The following is a 23239-nucleotide window of genomic DNA, read 5'->3' on the forward strand; positions in this document are numbered from 1 at the left end:
AATGTTTATCTGCTGTTTTAAATAAATATATTTTGCGTTTATTTTTAGTGGTTTTGGTTGATATGGTTTTAAGCCTCGCTACAATGACCTTGTGTTCACTAATACCTGTATCCGTCATGAAGCTCTTATTAGATCAAGATTGTCTCTAAGAGGTCAAGTGTGTTTTTGCAACCATTTACAATTCGTGTGGGCTCATGAACTAATTGATCAAAGTAATTCTCAGAGAAAGCATTTAGTACAATTTCGGAAGATGTTTTCTGTCTTCCCATTCATTTTAAAGGATTACGACGATAGATCGCTAGACTGCCTTCTTTCCACAGACAGTCACTGGACCAGTGAACGCCCTTCATATCAAGAACAAATCGAGGATACACAGCGCATACGGCACGATTCTGCCAAGCTAGAGAGATTGTGCCGACTGAAAAATTCCGCACCGAATGCTAAATGAAATGTCGCGCTCCTCCGGCCGGATACTCCCGAGGAGGACGAACAAAGCTGAGTGAGATGCCTGGCTTGGCCCGCCCGTGGCCCGTACACGCATGAAATTTGGCACGCCGTGGTCGGCCCTGCAGTAGACAGATCACAAAATTGGTGACGTTTTATTGTTTATGGATTTCAGGAGCTGGTCGACAAATGAAAAAATGACCTGTTCAGTTGAAATGCCCTTTTGGAGCCCAAACTGATTTTTATCAAGGATATCGTGTTTATTAAGATAATCCATAACACTCTTGTGCATATGCTTCTCCAGAATTTTAGAAAAAATTATTAGCAATAAAATTGGCTGGTAGTTGGAAATCTCAGCTTCATCACATTTTGTGAACAGTGGATACGCAGTAAATATGTGACAAAGAATTTTAAGAATAAATGTACGGAGATTTTCAATATGTACTCACTGTATTTAACATTTATTTATCATTCCTTTAAAATTGCACAACTTCAATTAAACACAGTTCAATCACTCATTCTGCACACTTATTTCATAATTATGGCTCTTTTAAACAGCGAATCCTCTGAGAGTTGTCTTGAATCTTCACGATTCTCTCTCAAGAGCCTTGATGCGGATAGATACGTACAGCAACCAGTAATCAGAGTCGAAACTGCTTCTACAAAATCACAAGGATTATTAAACATTTTTGCTGTTACTAACTACAAGCAATGTAATTTACAGAGCAGTATTGCTAATAATTCCTGTAATGAAAGCCACTCAATGGGGGATGTTTCACATTTGCAAGAACGATTTCACTTAAGTAATTAAGTTCTTTGAAAAACTTAAAAACTAACCTCTCGTCTGACGAAGACAGTCTAAAGACGCAGTGGCAATTTCTCCAGATCTGTTGACACTGATATTTTGAATTATCGCTATACTGAGTGACTGAAATGTAGTTCGGGTACCTGTGAACATAACAATACGTTAGAATTCGTTTTCTAAAAACGAACTATTACGGTACAGTATGGCTTCTTACATATTAAATACATTATTAATATACTCAAAATTGTTTCTTTAATACAAAATTGAAGCCAACGGAGGATCAAATGTAAGACATACTTACTAATGACACTTTTGTTGGGATGCAATTTTCTGTGTGAACAAGTGTAACTTTTTCACACGGTGATAAATCGCAGGAGTCACAGAAATCGCAGGAGTCACAGAAATCGCAGAACAGCAGGAGTCACAGAAATCGCAGAACAGCAGGAGTCGCAGAAATAGCAGTGGTAGAGTACGGAGAGATACAAGACCTAGATTCGTTAACTGCGACAAATCACAGTCAAGAATAACAGATACTGAAAAGTAGCATTCACAGAAATCAATGATATCGGAAAATCGCAGCTTAGCCCATCACTAGTTTTCTTCTTGTTATGTGGGACACAGCTGTCGATACGACATATTTTAACTGAGTGTGTTTTATATGCGGGTTTGAGGGAAGATTTAAGTTTACCACCAGACCTGCCCTCTATTTTAACTAATAATGAGGCGAGTGTGGCTAGAGTTTTACGTTTTTGTGTGATGTCTGGACTTCTTCCCAAAATATTTGGATTGAAGTCTTAATGTGCTGTCCAGTGGTTTGGTCACCCATTATTTGCAAGTGGTCACTTAGCCACCGTTAATTATTTTTACCTGTTTGTACTGCTATTTTATTTTTAGTTTTATCTCCCTGTCTTGATGTGCTGTGTCCAATCTTGCAATTTGAACAATACCCATTCTCTCACAATTCGGCTCTGAATTGAACTTTTGGGAACGGGCGCTGATAACCTCGCTGTTGTGCGCCCTAAAACACTAATAATAATCATCATCATCATCCGCCCCCTTCCTCCCTCTCCCCAATCTCCTCCTCCCCCTCCACCAACACCATCACCACCTCCACCACCACCACCTGAAACGTCAGCTTCTGGCTATCTATCCTCTGGTGATATTTTCTGGAACATGTATTAACGGAAATGTGTTCTACTTGTTGCAGCATTTATCAACAGAACAACTTTGGAAACAAATCGCGAAGGCATCTGCAATCAGACTGAATTTTCCTAATTATCTGCAAGCTGGTAAACATGTCTCAACTATTTCGCCACCTGATGTGCGATCTTATTTGTTCAACTGCAAGCGGTTCCACAGCCAAGTTCTTTTTGCCGTTTATATTGCTAATTATAAACCAATTTGCTTTCATTGTGCGACAAATGACCGTGTATCTGACAGTGGCGTAATGAAGAATACAGATTTCTACAAAAACCATGTGAATGGCAATTAATGATCATCCCTTCGCGAGGGGACCAGAGTTATGAAGAGTTTTTTGAAAGGAATTTCCGCCATTTGACTGTTGATTGTTCATTCATTTCAAACAAAAATGATTCCAGCCTTACAGCCATTCTGAAGTGAATGTTGAAATGTTAAAATTTGTATAACACATCTGTGACATGTCATTGTCGAAAAGATATTTCTGGCCTTACACATCAGTTGTTGTATTACAGGATATGAGTACACATCGATCACACATAATATGGCTAACACTGTTCACAGTGAAAAATAATTAACATTTAGTATGGCGTATTTAACAGCCTATATAGTCCTGCGATCTGCATTCGTCACTTCTGTTCCGAAACTGGGTCAGTTATGGTGGTCACGGGAATATATTGGCTGTTAAAGATGCCATACTGTGTATTAAGCGTTTTTCACTGCGCACAATGTTAGTCATGTTATGTATCTTCGATATACAGGGTGATTCAAAAAGAATACCACAACTATAAAAATGTGTATTTAATGAAAGAAACATAATATAACCTTCTGTTATACATCATTACAAAGAGTATTTACAAAGGTTTTTTTTCACTCAAAAACAAGTTCAGAGATGTTCAATATGGCCCCCTCCAGACACACGAGCAATATCAACCCGATACTCCAACTCGTTCCACACTCTCTGTAGCATATCAGGCGTAACAGTTTGGATAGCTGCTGTTATTTCTCGTTTCAAATCATCAATGGTGGCTGGGAGAGGTGGCCGAAACACCATATCCTTAACATACCCCCATAAGAAAAAATCGCAGGGGGTAAGATCAGGGCTTCTTGGAGGCCAGTGATGAAGTGCTCTGTCACGGGCTGCCTGGCGGCCGATCCATCACCTCGGGTAGTTGACGTTCAGGTAGTTACGGACAGATAAGTGCCAATGTGGTGGCGCTCCATCCTGCTGAAATATGAATTGTTGTGCTTCTTGTTCGAGCTGAGGGAACAGCCAATTCTCTAACATCTCCAGATACTGTAGTCCAGTTACAGTAGCACCTTCGAAGAAAAAGGGACCAAAAACTTTATTGGCTGAAATGGCACAGAAAACGTTCACCTTAGGTGAGTCACGTTCATACTGAGTTGTTTCCCGCGGATTCTCAGTGCCCCATATACAGACATTGTGACGGTTGACTTTCCCGTTAGTGTGGAAAGTTGCTTCATCACTAAACACAATCTTTGAAACGAAAGATTCATCTGTTTCCATTTGAGCTAGGATAAAATCACAGAAATCGATTCTTTTAATCTTATCAGCTGCAGACAGTGCTTGAACCAATTTCAGCCGATAAGGTTTCATAACTAACCTTTTTCGTAGGACTCTCCATACAGTTGATTGTGGAATTTGCAGCTCTCTGCTAGCTCTGCGAGTCGATTTTCCTGGGCTGCGAACAAATGCTTGCTGGATGCGTGCTACATTTTCATCACTCGTTCTCGGCCGTCCAGAACTTTTCCCTTTGCACAAACACCCATTCTCTGTAAACTGTTTATACCAACGTTTAATACACCACCTATCAGGAGGTTTAACACCATACTTCGTTCGAAATGCACGCTGAACAACTGTCGTCGATTCACTTCTGCCGTACTCAATAACACAAAAAGCTTTCTGTTGAGCGGTCGCCATCTTAGCATCAACTGACGCTGACACCTAGTTAACAGCGCCTCAAGCGAACAAATGTACAACTAAATGAAACTTTATAGCTCCCTTAATTCGCCGACAGATAGTGCTTAGCTCTGCCTTTTGTCGTTGCAGAGTTTTAAATTCCTAAAGTTGTGGTATTCTTTTTGAATCACCCTGTATACTCGTATCTTGTAATACGACAACTGGTATATAAGGTCAGAAATATGATTTTTCGACGATGACATGTAACAGACAGGTCAGACATATTTTAACATTACATTTTAACATTACTTGAGAATAGCTATAAAGCCGGAACTATCGTTGTGTAAAATAAATGACCAATTAACAGTCAAACGGTGGAAATTTCTTTCAAAAAATTGTGAATAGCATCTTGAAACTACTTCCACCATCTGAGGTGAATGGATACACACTAACCTACGTATCTATCAGAGATAAAGCTTTTGGATTAGGTAAAAACTTCATCAACAAAAGTCGATTGAATAGAGAACGAAAGTTTTACAATTATCCAGTGTCATGTGCCAGACCGATTGTGGAGAAAATATTTTGAATAATGACTGCAAGATTCAGAATGCCTGAGACTCAAATCAATCTAAATCTGGACAATTTATCCTCAGTTGTAATTTGCTTGTTCTACGAATCGTAATTTAGGCAGGAACAGTCCGCACACTTATTCGTCATCAGACTGCTTTGACAGGGAAAATTACCACAGAGAAATGACCGAAACAGGATGTCACTGAGAGTTATTGGAGCTTCATAAAATTGGAGCTGAGATTACAGGAGCTGAGATTACAGGAAATATTAGCAATACTACTCTGTCAATTACATTGCTTGTAATTGGTAACAGCACAAATGTTTAATAATCCTTGTGATTTTGTAGAAGCAGTTTCGACTCTGATTACTGGTTGCTGTACGTATCTATCCACATCAAAGCTCTTGAGAGAAAATCGTGAAGATTCAAGACAACTCTTAGAGGATTTGCAGTTTAAAAGAGCCATAATTATGCTCATCAAGTACAAGAAGTTTATGTCCAATACTTCAGTGATGCTGGCAGTGTAATTTGGCAAGACAACTTTGTTTAGTATTCACTAGCTTGCATATAACAACGACCGTATATATTTTCTGTTTTTTCATTTTCTACATTTTGTACTGCAGTACTTGTAACAGCCGTCATTAAAGATAAAAAAATGGTACTGACTTTAAATCACTGCTACCTCATTCCTATATTTGAACTAATTTTAAGCTCCTATGTAGTAACCGTGATAAATACGAATTAATTAGTAATCTCCTCACCTCAATCATCGAACAGGCTGTTGAGGAATAGTGATAAGCAGCGTCCTTTATAAACATTAAGTTATTGAAATACCACAGTTGTGGTGTACATATTTGGTCTAGGTTGCTCTCCCAGACACTAAAATATTTTCCACTTCCCTGCACTCTTTCTTAAAAACAGGTCTCAAGTTGTAAATTTTTTAAATGTACTCCTTTGTTGCTGCTGAGTCCATTTCCATAACTTTTACGAGCGGGAACATTTCTCTCTTTTTAATTTATCGTAGCAATCCTAATATTTCACTTTCTGGGGCGGTTCCTGTTCACGGATTATCATTTTCGCAAACATTATTGTAGCTTTCTCTACAAAAGCCCTTGACTGGTTACTCACATGGTTAAGGACTAACACGGATCGTCGATTATTAGTAAACTCTTTCCTTTTCAAGTGTATTTGCTATGGGACTGATGATAACATTGTTGTTCATAAACAAATAAGTCGCTACTAACCAGCCAGGAAGCGATATTACGAGTACTATGCGTTCCATCAAACTGCCTTGGATTTCCATGCGATCAGTGGTCGATCGCTGCGATTTCCCCACACAAATGCGATCTACGAAGCAATCAGGACTGGTCAAAAACCCACGCGACACAGACGTCACTTGAGGCACCAAGCTGAGCGGGGTGCCAGGGTACCCAAGAGCATAATTTGTATACTACAGCGTGTATCACAATAATTAGTAGCGAAAACTGCCGTGGGTGAAAGTGCATCAGGGAAAAGAGGGGAAGGTGGCGCCAAACGAAAAGTCGCGTCTCTGGAACAATGTTCTCGAAGCGGCCCGGAAAACAATCGGTCGCCCATGCAACGAATCGCTGTGGTCCGTAGCTAGTTGGTGTTCTTTTTTTTCTTTTTTTGCAAGTTACTAATACACAGCGTCGCCGGTTCAGATCCGGTCCAACTGTCTCGGTGGACAAGTAAAAGGAGACTCTAAGCAACGGATGAATAAAAGCGTCTAGAAACGTTGGGCCACTCTGGCCGTAATGCGCCAACTCTATGGTCAAGGAGCAAAGTGGCTGGACGTGACCAGGCCACTGCTAGTGACTGTACGAAACGGGCAGAAAAACGTGGTCGTATTGTGCCTATCGTCAGTCATAGCCCGAATCCGAGTCCTCCAGGATGGTGAAAGGAACGGGATGTCGATGCCAGCGCCGTGGAACTGTAGTGCCGATGGATTGGAGTCCAGCGATTGCCTCGCGGAGGACGTCTACTTTTCTGTACAGTTGGCGAGCCTTACGGCGAATGGTCGTCTTGGGAAGGGCTGTATTTGTCTCCTCTAGCAGAGTGACAATCGTGGTGAGCGGAGGGGCGTGAAGACTCCACCTGAGAACTTTATTCTGTAGGCACTGGAGCGCAGCATCCGGAACTTACTAATCGTGGCCCACGCATAGGGACCATACGTTAGTGAGGGTAGGACAACGGAGTGATACAGCCGGAGCTTGGTATCTAAATTCAGGTCTCGGCTGGAGAAGAGCGGGTACAAGTTTGTGGGGCCCTTATAGGATATATTTATACAACGATAATTAGCTCAGCTTTTTAAGCCTATATCATGCATATTCAACAGTTGTCCGTCATTGTCAGAAAGATGTCCGAAATTTTGCTTTATACAACTTACGTACGAGTGTTTTACGATCATAAAAAAATCCAGTTACATTCACAACTAGATCTAAAGCTAGAAAATCGTCGACTGTGTGAATTCAAAAAGGAACTACGAAGCAAGGTGAATACACAGTAGAACGGTGAAGTTTTGATTTGCCAAGCCATACATAGAGCGCAGCAGTTACCAGAAAAGTTGTGATATCGGCCATGGTACCTGGAACTCCAATTTGTTTTGGGCAGAAATCAACGTTCAAGTGCGCCGATGTAAAATTCTCTTTCCTTTGTTGACGATTTATTAACATTTTTAATCATTTCTGTTGCCTTTTCATTATGGAAAGACAAGAAATATTTCCTCGAAACTCGTGCGTCTCGTAATATCACAGGCTTCTCGTGTTGCCGGCAAATAGCAACACAGCGTACTGTCGTTAAATGGCTACTCGTAACATAATTGCAGCGAGTGCTTTATTTCGCCATGTAAATTTAATAGTGTTTCAACGAAAGTTTTACCTTAAGTGGAGAATTGTGTGGATACAGAATACCACAGCGGCACTGAAAATGTATGTCATATTATTCGCAACATTATGTTCGAAGTATTCACATTAGCCGAAACTATATTTGCATTTTGAGTTACATAACAACTCGTCGCATAAAAATGAAACGTTACACTTGAAGCCATGAATTCTCTTATCTGTTAACGGTCAGTGTTCAGTATGTTCGCGCCTCGAAAGTTTTGTGAAAAATGCGTACATTCATCAGTAAAATTATTAGACTTTCAGAGTCCAATCGTTTTTAAAACTGCGAAGTTTAGCGCGCCGTCTGCTCAAGAACCTACTAAATACTCGCGACAAATGATTGAGCTAAAAGATCCCAGAGAACTGGAAAAGCGTCAGAAGTTTTGGGAGATGGAGAAAGAGATGGAGTCGAAGGTTCAGTACGCTCAGCTGACTGCAGAGGAAAGAATTATTCACGAAGCACACGCAGAAGCCGTCCGGCGTGGTCATTTCACGTACGATGATCCAGCAACTGGAGACCGAATCAAGACACGTTTGCGCCACTTTCTGAAAGGAAGATGTTGTGGAAAAGCTTGTAGACACGTACGTATCTTTACAATAATCATGTTCGTTCACTGTAACAGACACCATTTGCGTATGGTTCACCAATGTCAGATAGCGTCTGCGTAGAGCATTGACAATCTTTATAAACTCAGTATGCACGGCATTTCCTAGTCCACTCATTTCCAGTGATTCAAAGGCAAAATTGGTACTATTATATTCTTGCAGTTTTAATTAATATTGAAACAATATTTATTCTCTCCCATCATTAACTCTCCTGTATTTAACTGACTAGCAACTGGAATCTTTGTTTAAGAGACAGGAGGCTACCAAGAGAATTTAGTTGCAGCAAAACCGAGTACGGTACTTAATATCATTTACAGATCTGAAGGACATGACAAGGACAAAACAGTATGAAATACGGAGCTTACTGTTATATTCATGCGTTATATTTTAAACGGAAATGCAGCAGTCTCACATGCCTAAGACAACACAACATAAATTGCAGCTTACAATTACATTCAGACATGATTTTATTGGTAGTGCAGCAGTCACTAACACATGATTTAAAGGCAGAGCTCAGTATTTTCTCATCTATTAGTGTGTTTACTTAATTATAAACTGGAATTCATGTTGTTTACCAGACAGATAATTGTAAGTGTTAAGTGTTGCTAAAACTGATTACTTAATATCATCTACAGTTAAGAGGAACTTGCACAAGGCAGCAGATCTTCCATCTTGGGACTCATTTGCAAAAATAATTTATTTTAGAAATGAAAGTAAGAGGACTTACCCTGAATATAAGAAACAATAACATGTAAGCATGTATCAAGAATACATTGATCCCTATGTGAATTCATAATGAGTGATACACTGGCAGGAGTTACATTAACACACATTTAAATTTGTCATCTCACTCTGAAGTCTGCAGAGATAGTAATGGTTAAAGTGTTTTACCAACTTCTTTAGCAATTATAGCACGAGGAAAGTGGTTACCTGTATTTTTTGCTGCAAGCTAATGTACATTTGATGTTAGAATCTGACCATGCCATTAAAGAATATCCACTCAAGCTTAAAGTTTTATGCATGGGTACTCATTCATTCATTGTATTCTGTAAATTCCTTCAAGAAGAACATTCAGGTAAGTGGAACCAGTTGCAGTATATGTAAACAAAGTGAAACAGCTGTTAGAAACTGCATAAAAAATTTGCTGTGCTTAATCATTATAAGTTGTTTATACCTCCTCAGTCAGAATTCAACATAGTGAAATAAGTGGCAAGTCAGTGCACTGAAAAAAAGCTGCCTACTTTCTCATGTATATTAAATATCTACTGTTTATCTCCTTAGTAGCTATACGACAGCTTGGATATTTATCATAGAACAAGTATTATCTGTACCATTACAGTAAAGACCACCTTAAATTAGCATTGCTACTTGTCATACTGTGAATAGGAATCTTCAATCCATGAATATAAATAATCAGATAATTTTTTAGAATTAGTGGCATATTCTTAATTTTCTTTCCATTTATAGGAATTCTAAATTTCTTACTTTATTCTTATTACAGCTTTTTTAGAGATCTTACACCACAATATAGAATTCCACTCTGAACCCTAAACAAGTGGACAAAACTTTCATGGGTTTTATTTTACAGTATTGTGCTGCGGTTATGTAAATTATAGTTCAGTTCAAACATTTTTTCTTTTTGTAATAGCAATTAATACAGCTGAGCAGTAAATGTACAGAGAAAATGAAATTAACTGAAGCCATTTGTGCCACTTTGCAAACTCTCAACCAAACCACAACTTTCCAACTTAACCTAAGATTTCATATTCACATTAACTGGCTTCTTCAAGTAATAATCAGATTGTCACTTTTTGACTAAAATTATGTCTTGGGCTACTCTATTGCCACAATCTACATTAAAAAAGCAATATAGACACAAAAGAATATTGTCAGTATCCTGTTTTCTTTCTATTTGGATACATATGACAACACATTTCAGAACACTCTTACATTATGGGATAAATCCTAAATCCGGCATTGATAACTTGAATTCACCTAATGTACGCATAAGAATTTCAATATCTTCAACAGATGTTTACACAATATTCTTACTGAAAACTGCAGCAGAATAAATACTTTATTGACTTAATCTACATTTCCCCAGAATACAACCCCTTAAGATGAAAGGGAGTAAAAAAAGTACCCTAATTATGAAGTCGGTGCAGTGAGACACACTGTTAAGTGCAAAACTTGTTGAACTGTACTACATTACTTTATCTGTGTGGTGAAACCATTTAGGCTTGCTGCCTGGCTCTATCCCAAGGATATTTACACACAATATCTAATTGTGGTTCCAGCAGCTTGTTTTATATGTTTTAAATTGCATAGTGATAGCCTTTGGGAGATGAATATTTAAAGTATTTACTGTAAACCTGTTATGCAATCATCTAATCTTTGTATTGTTGGTAGAGTTTGGTCCTTGATTACTCTGAGTGACTGCAGTGGCACCGAGGTTAATATTCTGGATTCACAGTTGAAAAGAGCAGCATTCAAATCTCATTCCAGGTTTCTTTTTCCTTGGTGTCCAGTCCAAGCTTGTACTCAGCTGCGCTAAGTGGTCAAATCAATAGAAGTGAACCTGCATTCAATCCAGAGTGTTGTATGTGGTTTTTCTAACCTGATAAAAACAAATTCGAGGATAGTTCCTCTTACTAACTCTCACTCATGTCCACGCGGGGTAGCCGCTCGGTCTGAGGCACCTTGTCACAGTCCGTGGGGCTCCCCCCATCGGAGGTTCAAGTCCTACCTCAGGCATGGGTGTGTGTGTTGTCCTTAGTGTAAGTTAGGAACAAGTAGTGTGTAAGCTTAGGGAACGATGACCTCAGCAGTTTGGTCCCGTAAGACCGTACCACAAATTTCCAAAAAAATTTCTCACTCTCACATGTTCCATAAATCTCATCATAAAGGGTGTGGAAAGAGTCCAACTACACATTAATTGACTGAAGCGGCCGCTGTGTGCTACTGCTGTTTATTATATTAACATCTAGTTATGAGTAGTGCTAATCTATTTACATTGATTATTATGAAAATTATTTCTAAATTAGTTTAAGAATACATGAAAAGCAGCTACTTAATGGTTTTTGCCCTTTGTCTTAAGCTTTTTCTGTGGCTGCTTTTATCTAATACCTCATACTAAGTATTTATGTAACGTGACTAATCCAGGTAACATTGTCAGGCTGTGTCTATATACTGGTAAAATTAAAACCTGGTGAACATTAGTGTTGAATGTAATTTATGATCCCAGAGTCAAAATATTTACACTAATTATAAAAGGAGTAATTAATAATATTTTACTTTAGTCTGGAATATGCTGAACTATCACTAATCCAGTCCTCAGCAGTCTGGCCCCTCAGTAATCTGGCCCATATACAGACTCCAGGCCCTTAAGCAGAAATGACACCCACAACAGTGAATTATCATGTGCAACAGTGTTAAACAAAGCTAAATATATTTGAATATTTGGCCTTCCTTTGCAGTTTAGTATCATGGTTCAAAAAAGGAAACACTTTACGGTAGGTCTTAAAAAGAAACTCAAAATTTTAGATCAGTGGAAACAAGGTTCTTCACAGGAAGCCGTTGCTGCTGAGTACAGAGGTGGTGGATGAGCAAGTATTTGTGACATCAAAGAGAAAGAAATTACACTACTGGCCATTAAAACTGCTACACCAAGAAGAAATGCAGATGATAAACAGGTACTCAATGGACAAATATATTATACTAGAACTGACATGTGGTTACATTTTCACGCAGTTTGGGTGCATAGATCCTGAGAAATCAGTACCCAGAACAACCACCTCTGGCCGTAATAACGGCCTTGACACGCCTGGGCATTGAGTCAAACAGAGCTTGAATGGCGTGTACAGGTACAGCTGGCCATTCAGTTTCAACACGATACCACAGATCATCAAGAGTAGTGACTGGTGTATTGTGACGAGCCAGTTGCTCGGCCACCATTGACCAGACGTTTTCCATTGGTGAGAGATCTGGAGAATGTGCTGGCCAGGGCAGCAGTCGAACATTTTCTGTATCCAGATAGTCTCGTACAGGACCTGCAACATGCGGTCGTGCATTATCCTGCTGAAATGTAGGGTTTTGCAGGGATCGAATGAAGGGTAGAGCGACGGGTCGTAACACGTCTGAAATGTAACATCCACTGTTCAGAGTGCCGTCAATGCGAACAAGAGGTGACCAAGACGCATAACCAATGGCACACCATACCATCACGCCGAATGATATGCCAATATGGCGATGATGAATACACGCTTCCAATGTGCGTTCAGTGCGATGTCGCCAAACAAGGATGCGGCCAACATGATGCTGTAAACAGAACCTGGATTCATCCGAAAAAAAATGACGTTTTGCCATTCGTGCACCCAGGTTTATCGTTGAGTTCACCATCGCAGGCGCTCCTGTCTGTGATGCAATGTCAAGGGTAACTGCAGCCATGGTCTCCGAGCTGATAGTTCATGCTGCTGCAAATGTCGTCGAACTGTTCATGCAGATGGTTGTCGTCTTGCAAACGTCCTCATCTGGTGACTCGGGGATCGAGACGTGGCTGCACGATCTGTTACAGCCATGCGGATAAGATGCCTGTCATCTCGACTGCCAGTGATACGAGGCCATTGGGATCCAGCACGGCGTTCCATATTACCCTCCTGAACCCACCGATTCTATATTCTACTAACAGTCATTGGATCTCGACCAATGTGAGCAGCAGTGTCGCGATACGATAAACCGCTATCACGATAGGCTACAATCCGACCTATATCAAAGTCGGAAACATGATGGTATGCATTTCTCCTCCTTACACGAGGCATCACAACAATGTTTCACCAGGCAACGCCAGTCAACTGCTGTGTGTGCATGAGAAATCGGTTGGTAACTTTCCTCATGTCAACACGTTGCATGTGTCGCCACCGGCGCCAACCTGATGTGAATGCTCTGAAAAGTAATCATTTGCATATCACAGCATCTTCTTCCTGTTGGTTAAATTTCATGTCTGTAGCACGTCATCTTCGTGGTGTAGAAATTTTAATGGCCAGTAGTGTATTTGACAGTATGCAACCGAAATGGGGAGTGAGTTGGGAAACTGCACGATTATGTGAAATAGTGAGAATGAAGAACTGGTTCTAGCTGTTTTTAATAAGGAGAATGTGTTGCTAGTGGCTGAATGAGGAAAACAGAGAGATAAATCAAACTTTAACAGATGAAGAAATAATCGAAACTGTGCAGAAAACTTATGAAGATATTTTTGAAGAAGAGGACATAGGAGGAGAGCATTTCTCACACAGATAGTGCTGTAGCGGCACAAATTTTCCTGGAGTACAGTATGCAACAACCATATACATGCAGTATTGATGTCGATGCTTGTAAAGCAATTGCACAATAAAGCATTCCACTGTTCCTTATTATCATTGTGACAACTAAAAGTTTGTGGCAGTTATAGTACTGTAAATGTACAAGCATGTATGTATATATTTTCAGTTTCTACAAATATGAATTTTCTTTGGATTTAATAAAGTATAGTCTTTTTGTGTTTAAACTAAATTTCAGATCTCTCAACAATCTGGCACTTCTGCTAATTTGGCACCCATATGTGCATGGAATGGCCGGATTAGTGAGAGTCTAGTGTACTTGGGAATTTTCAGTTTCCTTTCCCATTCAGAATGAACTTTCCACTTTGCAGTAGCCTATGTGTAGTTTTGAAGCATCCTGGTAGATAAAAACTGTGTGCTGAACCAGAACTCAACCCAGGACCTTGCCTTTTGTGGGTAATGTTCATACTGGCTGATCTGTTACAGCACAATTCACAAATCATCCTCAGAACTTCCTATCTGAGGTTGGCTGGTATTCCGCTATCAAATTTTGCCCCTGAATATAAAACTCCATTTGGAATTCCACATAAGGAAGTATAGTCTATAGATATTTCTTATACTTCCAGATTATTTGTTTTTATTAATGAAAATAATCAATTTTTGAAAATATAATGCAACTGAACAGATAAAAAAATCTACTCACCAAGCACAGACAGGAGAAAACACTTATTAGGGTATTAAAATTTGCATGCTTTTAGAGCCAGTGGCTCCTTCTTCTGACACAAGAATGGAAGGGGAAGGAAGAGGGGTGAAAGGAAAGGACTGGTGAGGTTTAGGGAATGGGGAGAGTTCGGAAAAGTCACCCAGAACACCAGATTGGGAAAGACATACCGGATGGAATGAGAAGGAAAGTGACTGCTGGGGGCTGCACCGGACAAGATGTGAAAACATGAGAGCTTAAATGTGGAATACAGGGTAATATGGGGTTCTGAGCGAGTTTTTTGAACTTCCCCATTTCCTAAACTTCAGCAGTTTTTTTTCCTACACCCCTCTTCCTTCCCCTTCAACCCTTCTGCCAGAAGAGCTTGCAAATTTCAGTATCTTCATATGTGTTTTCTCCTGCTGCCACTTGGTGGGTTAATCTTTTATTCATCCAATTGCAGAGTATTTAATTTGAAACAATAAATATGTAAGTTTACAAAAAGTTAGGTATTTTCTAGTTGCAACCACAACCTACAAGTGGCCATTATTTGGAACTCATTGGCAGTTTTTCCACAACAGTGATGTTTCAGTCCCACTAGCATATTTCTCTCCCATCACATTTTGTGTTATGCCTTTTATTGCCTTCAGTTTTGTTACAAGTTTTCAGGGGCAAAAATTTTCAGTAAAGTGTGGCTCATACAGGAAGATGTCAGCCAAATTTTATTGCACTTACTATAAAGCTTGCTTTGCTCCAGTCTGGTGGAATATAAAGGTGACTGATGCAGAAAAAGTATAAGTTTGCAAAAAAAGTGGCAAATCTCATTCCATTCTACATCAGCATCTGTACTCTACAAATACTGTGAAATGCAAGAAACAGGGTATTTTCCACTGCACCATTTATTAGGACTTCTTCCTGTTACATTCACATATGGAGCACAGGGAGAATGACTGTTTAAATGCCTCTATGCATGCTAGAATTAATCAGATCTTATCCTCACAATTCCTATGGGAGCATTACATAGGCATGCTGTAGCATATTTGTAGTCATCATTTAGAGTTGGTTCTCAAACTTTATGAAAAGGATTTCACAAGATAGTTTGCATCTATCATCAAGTGTCTGTCAGTTCAATTTCTTCGGAATTTCTGTGACACTCTCCCATAGGTTAAAGATATCTGTGACCATTTGTGATGTCCTTCTCTGTATACATTCGATATCTCCGTAGTTAGTCGTATTTATTATGGGTCCCACACAATTGATCAGGATTCTAGGACAGGCTGCATGGGTGATTTGTAAGCATCTCTTTTGTAGACTGATAGCATTTCCCTAGTATTCTAACAAATAAACTGAGGTCTGCCACCTGCTTTACCAAATATGTGATTGTTCCATTTCATATCCCTAAAAAGTGAGCCAAGTATTTGTTTGAATTGACTGATGACAGCTGTGACCATTGATAATGCACTCATAAGTTACTACATTGTTTCATTTTGCAAAATGCAAAATTTTATATTTAAAAAAATTTAAAGCTGTTTGTCAGTCTTTGCACCATTCTGAAATCTGATCCAGCTAAATATTTGTGCAGCTTCTCTCAGACTGTACTTTACTGTAGATAACTGCATCACCTGCAAGAGTCATAGGTTACTATTAAGGCTGTTCGTATACAACCTGAACAGCGAGGATCCCAGCACACTTCCCTGGGCAGTTACTTCTACAACTGTTGATAACTCTCCACCCAAGGTAATATACTGTGTACTCCCTATCAAAAAATGTTGAAATCAGTCACAAATATCCTACACAGTTGCATATTTGGTAATAAGCATAGGTGTGGTACTCAGTTAGATGCTTTTTAGAAGTATGTAGAGAGGTTCATAACAAAGAGACACTAAAGAGTGTGGAAGCAGTCCTTTGAGCACTTGCTAAATCCTAACTGACTTGGAGATGATGACAATAAACTAAAGCTAAAGGTGGTAGAAGTAAACTCGGGGAGGGGGATCCTGACAATGAAAGAAATGAAAATGGCACTGGACAAGATGAAAGGAGGAAGGGCACTACATTTGGATGAAGGAAGTGTCAAAATTGTGAAGGCAGCAGGGGAGGTTGGGAAACAGTGGCTGTGTCGCATGATGAGGGTAGTGTGGAATGAGAAGACTCCAGAAGATTGGAACAGAGCACTAATTGTCCCTATATCCAAGAAAGGGGGTAGGAACTACTGGGGTGTCACACTGGTGCCGCACTGTGCCAAGGTTTATGAGAAGATCCTGGAAAGCAGAATCCAGACAAGAGTCGAGAACAAAATGGGAGAGGAACAGCATGGCTTCAGACCTGGGAGGCCAACTCTTGACCTCATATTTGCAGTGAAATAGCTCCAGCAGCATCTCTATTAATCTGAGGAAGATCTTGTGGCATCCTTTCTTGATACAGAAAAGGCATCTGATAGTAGTGTCTGTAGAAGACAGGTCTGCAGAGCACTAGAAAAGAAGGGAGTGGAAAAAAAAACCAACAACAAGCAGAGTGGAGGGGGCATAGTGTGTGAGTCTGGGTTGTGTGAAAGTGGGAAGTGAAAGGATGGATTGGTTCCAGCAAACAAGTGGCATGAAACAGGGCAGTGCACAGTGCACTGTCACCTTTCCTCCTCGTTGTGCTCTTGCATGAGATAATGACTAAGGTGGCAGGAAAAACTGGAGAAGACAGTATGACAGCAATGATGTTCACAGATGATTTGATGCTCAGGGAAACAGAGAGGAGGAGATTCAGGAACAGCTGAATGCTTGGCTAGGGAAGAAACTGCAAGACACTATGGATTGATCTGTAATGTAAACAAATGTGAGATCCTGGTTACAGCTAGAAAGAATGATTAGACCAACTAGTGGAATAAGGATTGCAGATGAACAGTTGAAGAAAGTGTAAAGTGTCAAGTACTTGGGAAGTGTGACAGATGAAAATGTAAAAAATGAGAAAGAGATCAATGAACATATCAGACAGGCTGACACATTCTTGTGATGTGTTAGGGGCCTGATTTGGAACAAAGACATCCCTCAAAAATGCAAAGAAGTAATATATAGAAGTTACTGCATCTCAGTATTAACCTAAGCATCTAAAGCATAGGTAATGAAGAAAAGAGATGTAACCATAGTAACAGGCACATGGAATGAAATTCGCTAGAACTAGGATAGGAATAATAAGGAGAGATAGGATGAAGAATCCAAGGGTAAGGGAAATAGTGAAAGAAGAACCCTTGCAGAGCAGGATAGAAATATTGAAGCAAATATGGCATGGTCACTGAAAGAGAATGAAAAATAAGAGGATACATGAAATGGTGATGCAAAGGAAATGAACAAGAGGGAGACCAATGGATATTCGGCTGAAGGAGGAGAGTGTTGAAAACATAGGCAAGGACTGATCCAGAATGAACACAGAAAGATTGTGGGAAAACAGGCCTAGATGTTGCGATTTACATCCCAAACAGACTCAGCCTGGGAATGGGAACTGTTAAAGATGATTATGATGGCTAGGAAAATTGTTGTACTGCTTGCCTGAGAAATTCCTTATCATTAACCAGAATTATCCAGGACCTTTTCATCATACCAGATAAATGTAACACTTTTGCTGTTAATACATAAAACAAATGGAATCCACAAATTGGAAACACAAGAAAAATTATCTCGCTACTTCTTTATTTTCTTTCCATCACAGGCACTAGCAGTTTTACCCTTCTCTCGCATTCAAAGCAGACTCTTAAGTCTTGTTGTATTTTAGGTGATGATGGTCAATGGATTAGAGACAATTGTGGAGGGCATTGGGCCACTGGAGGAAGGGGGGGGGGGGGGGGGTAGGCAGTATCTGGTATCTGACTGCTATTGCTGGTCACCACCACCCCACCACGTCCTTTCTCTCCCCCCACTTGCCTACTCTGCATATTATTCAACACCAGCTTTGTCTCTTATGCAACTGCGAATAAAGGCAACAAAAACCGGAAGTAGCCTTGCTAGGGTGGTAATGCCACTGCTTGCCTGTTTGTACAACTATAATAATGTTTAGCACATAAACAGACTTCTTTCCCTCATCCTTCTTAAGTCTTTCTTATCACTTGCATTCCCATGAAAACACTGAAACCATCACCATTATTTATCAATATTTTACATAATTATTATGAACATAAAACTATTCATTGGAGCATCAAACTTTTGATTCCACCTCCGTTTCAACAAGTATTACACCTTCCGGGTTACAACTTTTCATCTTAGCCAGTTCTTAATTTAATGCATTTTGCTCCTTTCTAATTTACGCTGGCACTTGTGACAACACATTCTGTATCAATTCAACCCCGTAAAACGAAGTAATTCTCCAATAAACTAGTGTTTTGGGACATGATCGGAAAAAGTCAAACAAGTGAGACAGCCATAATGTTGATTTATTATTAACTGCTGCTTACACAGTTTGTTGATTTTGGGCACCAAGGATGTTTACGAGATGCTATGCAGTGCCAGATTTGCACCTTGTGGCCAGAATTGGAACCAATTTTTTTCTAGCCTAAATCAGTTCCGCATTAGTGTATCCACCAAGTTTCACTGCCATATGATTAATATGCCCCAGACTGGACTTCTGTGAGAGCTGCACTTTAATTACACACACACACACACACACACACACACACACACACACACACACACACTAGCACTCGCAGCAATTTACTCCATCACTTATGAGAAATTTCTTTTCTCACTAGCTAGATTACTAAACAGAATAGATGTGCACACTTTAAAAAAAATGATAAGCCAGGGAAGAGAGGGGTTGGCCAGCAAATTAGTACCTAATGTGTCTGGTAAAAACAGACTATATTGTTGAGGCCCTGTAGCCTCCTGTTGAACACACCACCATTTGACTGTTTTATTGTTTATTTAAGTACAACTAAGGTTTCAGTCTTTTATGCCATTTTCAAATATTTGATTTTATGTATTTAACATATATTCCAGGACACTTAACATGTTGTCAAGCTCAAAGTTGGCCATAGATTAAGAAAAATATTGGCTCCCCATGAAATGCCAAATGTAAAATCACCATCTTGTAACAGACCATTAAATAATCATAGGAGCACATCATATTTAGGAAAAGCAGGCTTTGTTGGTTAATAAAAGATGAACACATGTCCTTGTGCTCATCTTTTATTTGGCAACATAAGCCTGTTTTCACCAAATGTGACTTGCTCCCATGATTATTTAATGATCTGTTACAAGATGGTGATTTTAAATCTGGCATTTCATGGGGAGCTTATGTCTTTTCTTAATTCATGGCCAAGTTTGAGCTTGACAACATGCTAAGTGTCCTGCAGTATATGTTAAAGGCATAAAATCAAATACTTGAAAATGGCATAAGGGACCGAAACCTAGGTCTTACTTAAATAAACAATAAAGCAATCAAATGGTGGTGTGTTCCCTAAAAGAATAAAAAATAAATAAAATGAAATTAAAAAACTGTATGACTGTTGCTTAGCAATATCAAAAACTTTTTCCTCCAATTGAGTTGGAATGCATAGGTCTCATATCCAGAATCAAAGAGAGATGTGGTTCACACCAGAATTCAAGGAGCCTTCATGGGAGCCACTAATTCCAAGGTATACAGTAATTTATACTTTCCTCCAAGTCAAGCGGTCATGTAATTTTTATGTTTGTAAATGGGCATGGATAGGCAAATTACATGTCACTGCCACATCTCAGAGGAATGTACGGTAGATTATAGCTGAAAGAGAGGCTTACTCAGCTGCAAATTCACTATAGAATCTGATAGGGATTACATTGGAACCTGGAGCTTTATTCAATTATCTGACACTAAAATATGTATCACTCATCTTTCCAGTGGTGCGAGAATTAAATTGGGAATCAATAGGAGCACTGAACAAGTGCTGTATTGGTCACTAAATAAGAAGCCACCAAAGACTTTATTTGATTCATTTCAGGTAGAACCCATCTTTAGTTCGTCATATCAACTTGGTGATCAGATATGTATGTAACAAACAAGGCTGTCATGGCAGACTAAAGACTTAATTCAACGTTTATGCTTTCACTTTTCTACACTCAATTTCAGTCCCTGTCTCATGCCTGAGTGTCTGGACACTAACTTTGGTAGCACTAACTGCCTTAACATATGACCAGTGTCTCTTTGGGTTTTCTGAGAGGTCCTTCAATAATATTCTGCAACAGCAGTTGAAGGCATCACACTTTCCCTTCTTGACAGTCAAACTCATTTCCTTCAGCATCTCTATATGTCTAACCCTAAGCTTTGTTTTACACCTATTACGCAGTAGTCTGTATGCACCATAGTCAAATTTAATTTTGGTACTTACTGTAATAACTTCATTGGATTACTCATGGATAAAGCACTAATATCACTTCATTATTTGTTTCAGTGCATTTTTGACCATGAGAAGGTACCTGATGCCAAGAAGAAAACTAGCCGATTTAACTCTTCCTTCTGGGTGTATGATGATGATGCAGTGGACAAGGAGAATGATGAAAAAATGAAAGCATTGTATGGCTTATAGTTAACAGGGAAGAATTTTTTCAGTGCAAGGTATAAAATAAAAAAAGAACATGTCTCTCCTCACACAACTGTATTTTTTGTCATTGTATACGAGGAGACGATTCAGTGGCTGATGGTGATGCAGTATTCAGCACTATTTGTTAGATTGTTTCATACTTCTGTTTAAATCTGTATAAATGTGATATGACTGTCAGTATTATGCTACAATTATATCTTAAAGAACTCTGAATGAAACTGTTTAAATTATTTGTGGGTATGTGAACTGTATATAAATAAAAACAAATGTCATTTAATGCTCATTTGTCATACAAGCATTAAGTGTAATTGTCTGTTACCAGTAACATCCAGGATAATCCCTCTCATTATTTTAAACACAGGAAATATGTCTCCTGCACCGTTTTCAGAGATAAATGTTGAGAAACTGCTACAAGGGCAAGGTGTAAACTTCTTAGCCTCTCAATGAAACATTGTGATTGTGCGTAAAAAATTATTATTATTTTTTTACGTAGTCCTCTTTTATGTCAGTACAATTTGCTCCTTGTTTCTTCCACTCAATTAATTCAGCTCAAAATTGTGATGTGCGGGCTCTGTTGGAAAAGTAACCAAATCATCTTTTTTATGCAGGAATTAAGCTTTTAGGTAGGTGTTGTTGGCAATACTTTATCTGTTGCAATTTCCTGACCCATCATATTGTTGTCATCACATTTAATTTTGGAGATATTATTATTTTAGGTGAAGGTGGTATAGTGTCAAGGTTTTTGCAAGGTCTAATTCAAAAGAGCTGTCATGCGATATAAACTGTAATGTGAAAGTGGGAAACCTTTGACCTTCTGAAGCAAACTTATTCAAAGATGTTGCTCTAGGTCACACACAATGTTATAAATGGTTATCAGAATTAAAAAGTATTTGTTAATCAGCTGAAGCTTATTCTGCACCAGGAAAGTATTTGGCTTCAATTGATGGCACTTGCTTTCAAAATATCAGCAGTCTGGTGACTTCCAACCATCATTTGACTGTCAGAAAACTTGCAGAAGGGAATGTAATCTCAAATGGTCCTTTTTCAAACAGGCACATGAAAAAATTTGTAAAGAGAGACCACAGTTGTTGCAAGATAGCTCATGGTTTCTTCATAGTGATAATGTGTGTGCCTGTTCAGCAGTCACATTACTGTCCTCCCTCAGCCGCTGATGGGCAAACAAGTGACTGAACAGCAGAGAGGAGTAGTTTGATGAAGACAGTAGATACACATCAGTAAGTTGAATAAAAAGTCAATAAAAAGTTTATTTAATTTATGTAACCATCTAAAGTGTTTGCAACCTCATCATTCTCAAAACACTTTGTAGTCACAAATTTCTAGGCTCTAGGAATGAGTGAACTGTAATGGATATCAAGTCTGGTGAACCTGGTGGATATTGTAACAAGCCATTCTTCTAATCCCTGTTTTCTCACTGCCAAAGCAACATTTTTGGGGAGGCACATTGGCCCGATAAGTGATGATTTTTTGTCCTCATCCTTTTGCAGTCCACACCTTTCCTTGCATATTTTTTCATCCATTTTGTTCAAAAGACTGGTAGAGTATTCTCCCGTTATTGTTTTGCCCTTCTCAAGATAACATTCAAGAAGAATTGCATTTGCTCCCCCAAAATCACTGGTCATAGCTTCACCAGCAGACCATATACCTTTCACATTATTGTGTGGTGCCAATGGACACCTGCTGCTTTAATTACCGCTCCATTCCTAGCATGTAGTAAGGGACCAAGACCCAACAGTGCCATATGTTAGTAGCTATTCAAAGTATTTTGGAGGAACTCTTGTATAAAATTCTTACAGCTGGTTGTACGTCTTTCGATATAGTCCGAACAGAACAGAGTAGTTTTTTCATTTGCTTTTTTGGTGACCATTCAACAAAAGTGGCTCCCATGGTGCACAAAGCCTTCTCAAACAGGATTTCTAGTGAAGGAGCCCCAATTTTAAAATTAAATATCTTGAAAACTACGATTGATAGACAAGTGCAACAAATGGTATGCTTATGGTGAAAACTGTAAGAATTTTATACAGAAGCTTCAAAATTGTTTGGGAAGCTGCTAACAGATGGCGCTTACATAGTCAGCTCTGCAACCATTCTTTGCAGTCACATCACAGTCTTTCTAATTGTGCACCAGTCACTGTAAGGAGGTGGCACAAATGAAGAATGAAATTTACCATCACATCAGGTAGTGTCCCAGTGGAAGTGGATTCAAATG

The 23239-nt window shown here is 39.2% G+C and overlaps 1 protein-coding gene across 1 annotated transcript; it reads left to right on the forward strand.

Moving 5' to 3' along the window:
* The first annotated feature begins 7600 nt into the window (after positions 1 to 7600).
* On the forward strand, positions 7601 to 21289 carry LOC124798696. The gene is made up of 2 exons (XM_047262206.1): positions 7601 to 8420; positions 20863 to 21289. Exons 1-2 carry the CDS (start codon positions 8037 to 8039, stop codon positions 20995 to 20997), a joined length of 519 nt encoding a protein of 172 aa, XP_047118162.1. The 5' UTR covers positions 7601 to 8036; the 3' UTR covers positions 20998 to 21289.
* Positions 21290 to 23239: the final 1950 nt, after the last annotated feature.

This window comes from Schistocerca piceifrons, chromosome 5 (assembly GCF_021461385.2).
Source record: "Schistocerca piceifrons isolate TAMUIC-IGC-003096 chromosome 5, iqSchPice1.1, whole genome shotgun sequence".
Classification (NCBI taxonomy): Eukaryota; Metazoa; Arthropoda; class Insecta; order Orthoptera; family Acrididae; genus Schistocerca; species Schistocerca piceifrons.

Coding starts and splice junctions, on each gene's coding strand:
- LOC124798696 (XM_047262206.1), top strand. CDS start 8,037: ATGTTCGCGCCTCGAAAGTTTTGTGAAAAATGCGTACATTCATCAGTA. Junction 8,421..20,862: donor GTGGAAAAGCTTGTAGACAC/GTACGTATCTTT, acceptor TATTTGTTTCAG/TGCATTTTTGACCATGAGAA.